We start from the raw sequence: 9378 nt of genomic DNA, 5'->3' as shown, positions 1-9378 counted from the left end.
AAATTTAACTTAATGTTTGTCAAGTTTTTTTATTACGGTGATCATTCTTAAAAGCTTTAACCTCACTACCCTGATACATGTTGCAACACTGCAACAACAATTTGAATCTTCCCTCGGGGTAGCGTTGATATTATAATGCTTTGCCTACGATACCATATCTCATTGGTGGAGTAAAAACAGTCATCTTTTTTGATCAGGCTCATGTGAGGCCAGCGGTCACTAATACTGATTTGATCGGTGGCCGACCGATAATCGGCAGTTTAAGTCGCATGAGTTACATGATTCGCACTTAAACTGTTATGTCGCCTAGAGCTCGCCGCGGTTTTTTCTTCTAGAAGACGGGAACCTGTCCCGCCGCTCGCTACTCATCAGGGAAGTCGATCTTTCAACGCGTCTGCGTCGACAGAGATCTTCATCACGGCGGGAATTGGTTTAAAACTAGATAGAGTAATCGATAGGTTACGTTTTCAGTCTACGCGAAGCCATGCGTTTTCGCTACAACCAGCAGGAATCCAAGTAATGAGTCAATGAGTGGACTGGGCTTTCAAAACGCCTTCAAACAGTGGTGTATGCAGCAGTTTGTGCTGCAAGCTTTGATTGTGAGACGCAGACGCTGCGTTGCGCGCTGTTTTTCAGACAAAAGAACGCAACTAAATTTCAATGCTGCAATATCCACACTCACTATTCGTTGCTTTTTTACCAAGTTATAATATCTAGCCGGAAATTGTACTAATTTTTCTTCCAATTACATGCGAAAATTAGCCATTTTTTTCTCTGCCTCCCATTTTCAAACACACCAAAACTAAGTTTTCATGATTGATGACATTTAGAATTAGTTTTAAGTATTCAAGATAAATTGATAATTTTTTTTATTATCCTACCGTTCTTTTTTTCGGAGAGAACAACATTAAATTACTATAATCGACTTTCTAAAAAGAAATGCATTTTAAATTAAAAAGTACATATTCAATTCTAAAACTCCCACTTTCTAATTCCCTTAAAAAAATGCAAGTATAGAAATAATAATTCATTTTATCACAGCATTTTCTTGTCACGTGTACTTTACATAATTATCACAGCACACTTAATTACATGGCTCATTTTCAAATAGTATATTCGCAAAAAAATTGAGTATTTTTTCTAGCAACTGAATTTAAAACTCTTCATAAATATTGATTAATCAATCATAAGTATCAATTTTATTTTATCTATTTGCAATCATTTTTCGGCCCAGAATTGTCCTATTTATCACATTATTCATAACATATTAGCCATTAATCATTTGAAGTTCACGACCTGTCTCTTTCATATCCTAAGATGGAGTTTGCAATTGTTTGTGCGCTAAATTCAGACGAACTAGAGCACAGCTTTGATTGCAGCAGAAACTCATCAGTCACTTGCATCTAGTGATTTTCTTCTAATTTGCTTTTGCAGTTATTACACAGCTTAAATCTACAAGGACCAAAAGATGCAGCTTTATTGTCGAAGATCCACTCGGAGAGTTTGTTGTGGTACGGATTTCCGGGGTAAAGGACGATCGACCGGCCAGAGCAATCTTTTCTGTCATGCAGAGTGACGCACCTTCCGTGAGTGTTGACGGACGATACCTGAAAGATGCAAGACAAAGAAGTTAGTGCACAGCAGGACAATGGCTAGAACTAGAGGCTCCTCTGGGGAAGTGTATAACTTTTTTTTCCCTTTTTTTCTCTCTTTTTTCAATTTTTAATATCTTGGATCTTGCAACTATATCATAGGTAATAGGTTTGTCACTCACCTCCTGGTGGTCGCCTATTTTGAATGAGTATAAGAATATAATCAAAAATCAATTCAACATATCTACAAAGCTCCTCTCTACTCTTTAGGAGTGTGTAGTTACAAATCGGGCTTGAGCCAATCTAATGGATCAAAATTTAGGCGAGATACTGGGTGTTCCTTCAAACAGGTGGTTATGTAATTTGCCCTACTCTGAAGTAGTAATATTTGTATCACATGCAACTGTCTATGTGTAGGTACACACAATACACCTATCAATAGTGACTACACCTAAATTATGGTGCTTACCAGGTAAAAGAATAACTCCTAATCAAGACTCGTGGACAAAACTTTTCCAAGGGCAATACTGAGCTTTAACTTTTCTGCTTTGGAGCACAGTGACTAACTTTTTGAGGGCACCTAACAGACTCTCGAAAATTCAGGTTTACCTGATTCGTTGTCACAAATTCATTAGGTCATTGTTGCGTTGAATTTCAGTAGAGAAAATAATTGTTTTTGATTACAGATTCTCACTGAAAAATTTTATAGTTTTCACTTCTTGAAACTGGATTAGACTGAATGAGAGACAGTTATGAGATTTAAATAATTAGACCGCAGTATTAATGATAGAGGATCTAGATTTTTTCTAAGATTTTGGTTTTGACGGAAAATACTTTGGGGTAGCTAGTTTTTACTACTTTGTATTTACAACCAACCGAGGACTGATTTTAGATGTGATTGAAGATGCGGAAAAAATGACCAGTCCTCAAGCACCGAGAAGTCAGGGAGAATTGAATGTGCGGTCACAAGTAAATCGTGAAAAAAACCTCAGCTTTTGAAATCCTTAAAGTCCAATTTTGAAGAGGGGGCAAAAATCCGCAAATGAAAAGTCACTTATTTCTCCTGCACATAGACGAAAAAAACGTAGCTCCATGTTAAAGCTACGAAATTGACTCAAACAATTCAATTTTTTGCAAGAATGTGACAGAAATTTCCGATCAAAATGTTCTAATTTTGGCATATATATAATCGTGAGAAAAATCAATAAAGTTTCCGTAAGAAATATGCATCAAATTTGAAGTAAAAATATTTCTGAGTGAGAATTTTACGACTTTAAAGTTCAAGTAAGTTCTTTCGCTTAGAAATTTATCGGCGGAATTGGGAGGCCCTTTATCTCGTAGGGATCAATTTACTATCTTTGTAATCTCACAATCTCCCGAACGTGACTTGTGTCATTGATCATCCTTTTCGATAAGACATAAGATAAAGTACCTTTTTCTGAAATTCAGGCGGCAAATTTACACAGCTGCTAGACGTGATAGAATGGTTCTGGCCTTTGAACTCGAACTCAGTCCAGGCGGTCGCCTGAAATCCCATTACGCCCACTAGGTTGACCAGCATGAGAAGGGAGACTAGGGCGAACGTCGCTATCCTCCATTTTGGGTCCATTTTTTCCTTGTTTCAGCTGGGTGTTGCAGTCATGTGTGTCCGTCCAAACAGGCGCGGCCTCTGAAAGTCAGCGATAAAATCGGCGATGAATACGAGTAAGCAGACAGTGAATCATGGCTGTTGGACTTGCACCAACTTAAGGTGCAGCATCTTGATTTCATAGCAACACCATCTCTAAATTTGAAAATCACTATTAGTTACGGAGTGTCCTCGCTCCGATAGAAACAATTTAAATCATCAATGTAAACCTCTGAGTTTCAAGCGGAATGAGGATGATCGATTCTACAAAGACGAGCATCTCATTCTGTGATGTAGCAAAAATCATGATGCATTTAATTTTCTAAAAGAAACAACAATTCATTTATTTCTATCCTATATATTATCTACATATGTTTTGACCTCATATAGAGTATTCCCTAAATGCAGCATGCAAAAACGATGGGATGATTATTTTTGGCTAACATGCATGTAGGCCAAATTGTGGGTAAAAATACCCCTCTATTTCCATTTAGATGTGCAATTCTAATAACTTCATTATGATTTTTATAATGTAGAAATCAAATTAAGGTATAGTACTCTAAAGATTAGTCTTTAAGGAAATCTTTTCAACCTTGACATAGATGCCAAGGTTTTTAATGAGAGCAGCGTACCGAAAAAAACGGTCGTGTCCATACTTAGGTAAATAGATCAAATGGAATCAACCAGATATTGGGTAGGTTCCAGCCCGGCCTGGATTATTGTCTAGTCCTGCAAAGGCAGTGCTGGTATTCATTACCCAATATTGAGGTGATGGTATTGTAAACACCCAGCTCTAAAGTAGTTTCACCCTTATTGGGGAAAACTGGACTACATCTTGCAATTTGGAACTATGAATTCTAGCCCGATTTAAAAACAACGTATGTGCCATAAGTTTCCCTATGCACATAAGTGTTTTATTCAGATGAGCCAGAATTTATAGTTCCAAATTGTAGTCCAACTGTCAAATGTCCGTTGGCAACATCGTACACCCACCCAGCGCCACTGCCATTTTTTGGTACCGAAGGTTCTCAACTGGACACAGTATCCATACACTCTCTCTACTCACGTATGTAAGCACCCTATGTATGATGTCTGAAGTTATTTTGAAACTTTCACCACGGACAGAGGCCTATCAATTTAATGCTTCAAACGATAAAAAACTATTTTGCGAACGACTTATTCCGGCCCTTGAGGAAGAACAAAATAACGATCAGAAGTTGCAATGCGGGTCTCTTCTCACTACTCGGGCCCGATGTCACTTCTGGCTACGGTGATTCGGGCAATTTATTCATTCTATCATCAATTCGGCGCTTGGATGTTCGGACGTGAGATTTTGTGGGCATCCGAAAATGAGGGAGCGAGACTGTCTCGTCATGATGCGACACACCGTTCGACACCTCATCACAAGCGACGCCAGTGCCGTACCGATGCCGTCCGCTGCCATTTAGGGCAAAAACAGCGAATTTCCAGGGGGATCTTCGCGGAGGTGCGCGGTTTTCGTCGGAGCGAAGAGTGCGGCTATCGGAAATCGAGTGAGATTTGAGATCGAGGCGTGGAATGAAACGAGTGAGCTGTCACTCTCTGGCTCATACGGCACGTCACCAACCGAGTACACGACCGTCCATCGTTCCAGTCTTGCCAAAATGCACGAGAGGAAATTAAAATGAATGAATGGGAATAAAATGAAAGTGCCATAAATAGAACCGAAGTCACTTGCAGCGATATTAACATCGAATACAGGTTAAGAGGGTTTTAAGGTCAAGCATCGCTGTGACCTCTCCTTTTGACTTTTTGGTTGTTCCACTAGGGAACTACTCTAAACGGCTGAGGAATAATGCCATATGAGCACTCGATTGTTGCCAAAACCCCAATCAAGTTGTACGTCCGAGAGAAGTTGAGAATATTTTTCTTTCAAATTTTCAGATCCTCTTGGTCGAATTCCAGAGTGAACTCTCCGAGAAAAGGAAGAGAAATATTCCCAAGCTTTTTAGATCATTTATGATTTATTCAAGGATATTTGGCAACGTATGCATTTTCATGCGATGTGTACTCTTAACACGGCATATCGCATGCCTCTGATGGGAACAAATTTTTAGAGTAACATCCTTTCTGGATGTATAAAATGAAGAAAAATGAAAAATTATCTCATGAAAATGAATAGCAATAATTGATCATTACTATTCATTCTTCGAAAGAAGGCTAAACCAAGGCCTTGTGCTGTGAAATTTGATTGAGAATGTACTTAATGGTAAAGTATCATTGTGAAAATCACAAGAGTCGAAAATATCGTCTGAGTCATTAAATTATATTACAAGCTCTAAATTGACAAAATATACAATTTGACGAGGGGTTGAAGAGTTTTATCAGAACTACTGTATCCAAATGCTACAACAGCCGCGAAGCTGAAATAATTGTAATCTTCCGTCACATTCTTACGGCGCAATGATACAACTATTTGAACTCTCCGGAATGCGTGAGGTATCACGCCGCATTTGAAGGCGTTTTCAAAATAGCCAAATTCCGATACCTGGATTATCGTTTTTAATAGTTCATATTCTTTTGTTATATTCCGTACCACTTGTTTTTTTTTTAATCCTCGTATAATAACCACCCATTTGCTAAATACAATTCTAGCTGGAGCGCACTTCAGCTATGCATTCACCACTGCAAAAATGTCAAAGGAAATCGACAAGCCCAGCGTGTATGGGGGCTATTTCAATATTGCACTGCCGGCCGCACCGCACAGTGGATCGAATCAACGAGAAATGTTGGACAAAATTTGGAAACTTTAAAAGCTTATTACTCCATTTATACACAATTTTGAGGTTTTAGAAGTGGTTTCATTGGTTTTTTCGTAAAATTTCCTATCTGAGAAACTTCTTTTGAATTTTGAAATGTGACGAAATAAACATACAAATTTGCAGTTTCAGTTAAAGATTTTATGTTCGACCTCTCGGATTGATTCGTGTGCCGCGGCCACTCATAATCCCTAGGACGGACTTTTAGTTGCATGCCGTCGTGACTCATTATAAGTATACTTATTGAATGCGCCCGTTAGTATTGACAAAATTCGGCTCCAATAGAGAGAACCTGTCTGGATCAATAATCTGAAATTCTGGTAACAATGGATGGAAGGTCCTGCATGATAGAGGTGACAAGTGCGTCTGCTGCACCGCTGACGAGAACAGTGCTAAGGAGAAACACCGTATGAGCATTCGAACGGTGCCGTACTTCATTCCATAAACTCTTTTTTTTCAGGAAAGTTACGTATTATTTTACTGGAAATTTCTAGATATTTCGGATCTGATTTCCCATAGACTCGTCCGACAAATCTGAAGAAAATTGTTCACAGAGTTTCCCCAAAAATCCATGTTTTATCAAAGGAATTTTTGCACCGTCCATAGGCTTGTAGGGTGTTTTTCCTTGGAGGAAGAAAGCCCCCGTCAGGGCACGGATGTGATCGCGATGCGACAAATGGCAACGATTCGCGGCTCTTTCTCGCGGACTGCCCCCCCCCCCCCCTCGCGTCCGTCGTGCGGTCACTTTCATTTATTCGCGTGAACTATATTGTGCCCCCCTCTTTCCGGCTCCGCAGTACTCTTCCTGCCCATTACACTTTCTGGTCACTGGTCAGTATTGGTATTATTGCACGCGCGTGGCACCGGTGTGCTGCGTAGCCAACTTCAGATGATGAGTGGAGTGTCATTGGGGGACGTATGGCAACGATCCATCGCGGCAGGGGTGGAAAATCTTCCAAGCTTTCCAAGAATTGCTGGATCGGGTTTAGCACCTTCCGAGGGAGAAATTTTTTCCTTCTTTCTTTCTTTTTTTGTGAATATACACGGAGAAAAAAACTTCGTGCGTGGGATCCGAAGTTGAGGTCATATGGATCTCTGAAGTTTTCGGATCACGTATCTAAAAACTTGAGGTCCAGCTGCCGAAGTTCGGGTCAGCTATCTGAAATACTCCGGTTTATACCGAAGGGTTCGGGTCATACATCTGAAGTACTCCGGTACATGCCGAAGTGTCTCGATGTCTGACCCGAACTTCGGCAGCTCGACCCCAAGTTTTCGGATACGTGATCAGAAAACTTCAGAGATCCATATGACCTCAACCTCGGGTCCCATGCACGAAGTTTTTTTCTCCGTGTAGAGACAGGACTCAGTTGCTATTTACCACACCACAGACTCAATTCAATCGTTTTTATGGTCAAACCTCTGTACGATTTCGCGAAATGTCCGGGGACAAAATCATACTTTCGCAGATGTATGATGTTTATTTTTTTTATTTTTTTTTTTAATTTTTTCATTTTTTTTATTTTCTTTATTTTTTCTTTTTTTTCTTTTTTTTCCTTTTTTATTTTTTTTTTAAATTTATTTTTTTTTTTTTTTTTTTTTTAATTTTTTTAAGGCAGCTTTTTGAATTGAAAGATCTAGAAAATTATCGACCCCTGCATTTCTAATGCTCTCAGTCATCTTAGGCTTCGCGAGCCTCACAGAGGCCACTATAAGAAGAAAGGTACACAGCGTGAAACATATACTTGGTACTTTTGGTTACAGGTAGTATTGAATAATCAGATCAGCTACCAATTGGACCAAGCTAGGCAGAAAGGAACCAAGCCACATCAGCTTTTACCAAATTTAATCGGGAAATTTAATTTTTTACATGAAAGTTGTTGTGCGGATTTTTGTAAAAATTTCAGTGAATTTTCTGCATAGCACGAGGTAAATTCCTTAAAATTTTCAAAGGAATCCGCACAAACGTTCTCTTGTAAAAAATGAAATTGCCCGGTAAAATTTGGCAAAACTGGTATGGCTTCTCTGCTTAATGCGGTTCACGTGCACCCAGGAGGCAACTCCAACCAAATTGGCCACTCCAATTGGTACATGAAGCGTAACCTTTAATACATATGTCATCTGCGTATCTTATGCTTGTCGCGGTGAAAAAAAAGTATTTCTCTTACTACCCCTTTTTTTAAAGGGCGGATTTTAAGTTCCACCTACTCTTCTGGTCGTAGTTATAATATTACTCTTTTGATAACAATGATTTCTGTTCCATGCAGTATAACGATGCAGTTCTTTTACGCGGAATGGCATGTATCGCTACTACAAAGGAACATTTTATATTAAAAAAAGTATAATTTTACCTAAAATTGTACGTCATTAATGTTTCCTGTAGGTGCAATAAGCATTTGTAAGCAACACCACACACAAAACCTCGCATAAAATATTATTGCGGCGCAAGGAATATTTTCTAGCCTATCCCAAAAATTTAAGGTGAAGTAGTAAAGCGTGAATTTCTCCTCCATATTAGCTATATTCTTTTTAAATTTACATTTAAAAAAAGACAATAGTATGTACAGCGAGTGTGATAAAGATGACACACATTCATGTCCATCCTTCCTTCTCTCATTGTTACCTAGAATATTTGCTATTTTTCATAGAAACATGATGCCATCTGTAAAGGAATGCTTGTTAGGCAATCAGAAATAGGGCAAGAATGGGGTTGCCGGGGGGGGGGGGTTAATTTTCTTCTTCTATCCCTGATGGTGGCATGATTCTTCGAAAACGTGGAATCAGTTAACAATATCTGAGAGAAAATTTGATGTGAGAATTTTTTCTAAATTCAAAGCCTAGTGCATACTGTAATATACGTGTGAAAAAAAGTATGCACCGTAAATTTTTCCATATTAAATAAAACTAATATTTTGATTATTTGATGGTTGCAGCTTGCAACCCGGAAGTTGTACTCACTTTGAAAGGCTCACAAAACGGTCATGGGCTCCTGTAATTCTATTCAAACATCACCAAAAGCACACTTTAAAAGTCCATATCCTCAAAGAAGTCACAATTCAGGAAGCACTGTTTTTATCACAGAAAAACGAAATGAGAGTCGAAATGAACGTCCAAAGCACACACTTACATTCGCAAGGAAACTTCGATGATAACTGAGATCTTCCCAATGTCTGATTCGATGCCAAGGTCAACGGCTCAACCGGCAAGTTAACCTTCCATGGCTTCATCGAAATCCCAGAGTAGAGATGTTCCAACGCGACGTAGTAGCTGATCTCCCCTCTCCGCTCACCCAAACCTGATTTGAGTTGGCACCTTTTCAGTATGATGTTGTTGCGGGAAATCCCGCCGCAGGAAAACACGGACA

At 39.1% G+C, this 9378-nt stretch overlaps 1 protein-coding gene across 2 annotated transcripts; it reads right to left on the bottom strand.

Moving 5' to 3' along the window:
* Positions 1 to 409: 409 nt before the first annotated feature.
* Positions 410 to 9378, bottom strand: LOC109037509 (uncharacterized). 2 transcript variants are annotated; one of them, XM_019052221.2, is made up of 3 exons: positions 9142 to 9378; positions 3025 to 3261; positions 410 to 1607 (listed from the first exon to the last, which is right to left on the bottom strand). In XM_019052221.2, the coding sequence occupies exons 2-3, from the start codon at positions 3199 to 3201 to the stop codon at positions 1404 to 1406; spliced, it is 381 nt and encodes a 126-aa protein (XP_018907766.2). In that variant the 5' UTR covers positions 3202 to 3261; positions 9142 to 9378; the 3' UTR covers positions 410 to 1403. The 2 variants fall into 2 exon arrangements, with proteins under 2 accessions (XP_018907766.2, XP_018907765.2); XM_019052220.2 differs by having other exon boundaries at positions 8973 to 9210.

The sequence above is a fragment of the Bemisia tabaci genome, chromosome 5, assembly GCF_918797505.1.
Source record: "Bemisia tabaci chromosome 5, PGI_BMITA_v3".
In the NCBI taxonomy this organism is placed as follows: domain Eukaryota; kingdom Metazoa; phylum Arthropoda; class Insecta; order Hemiptera; family Aleyrodidae; genus Bemisia; species Bemisia tabaci.
This window is presented reverse-complemented; position numbering and strand designations above follow the sequence as displayed.

What these genes read in the sequence shown, in the direction of transcription:
- LOC109037509 (XM_019052221.2), bottom strand. Translation starts at nt 3,201, where the DNA reads ATGGACCCAAAATGGAGGATAGCGACGTTCGCCCTAGTCTCCCTTCTC. An exon ending in CGCCTGAATTTCAGAAAAAG is followed by an intron (nt 1,608 to 3,024) that starts GTACTTTATCTT and finishes TGCATCTTTCAG; the next exon opens with GTATCGTCCGTCAACACTCA.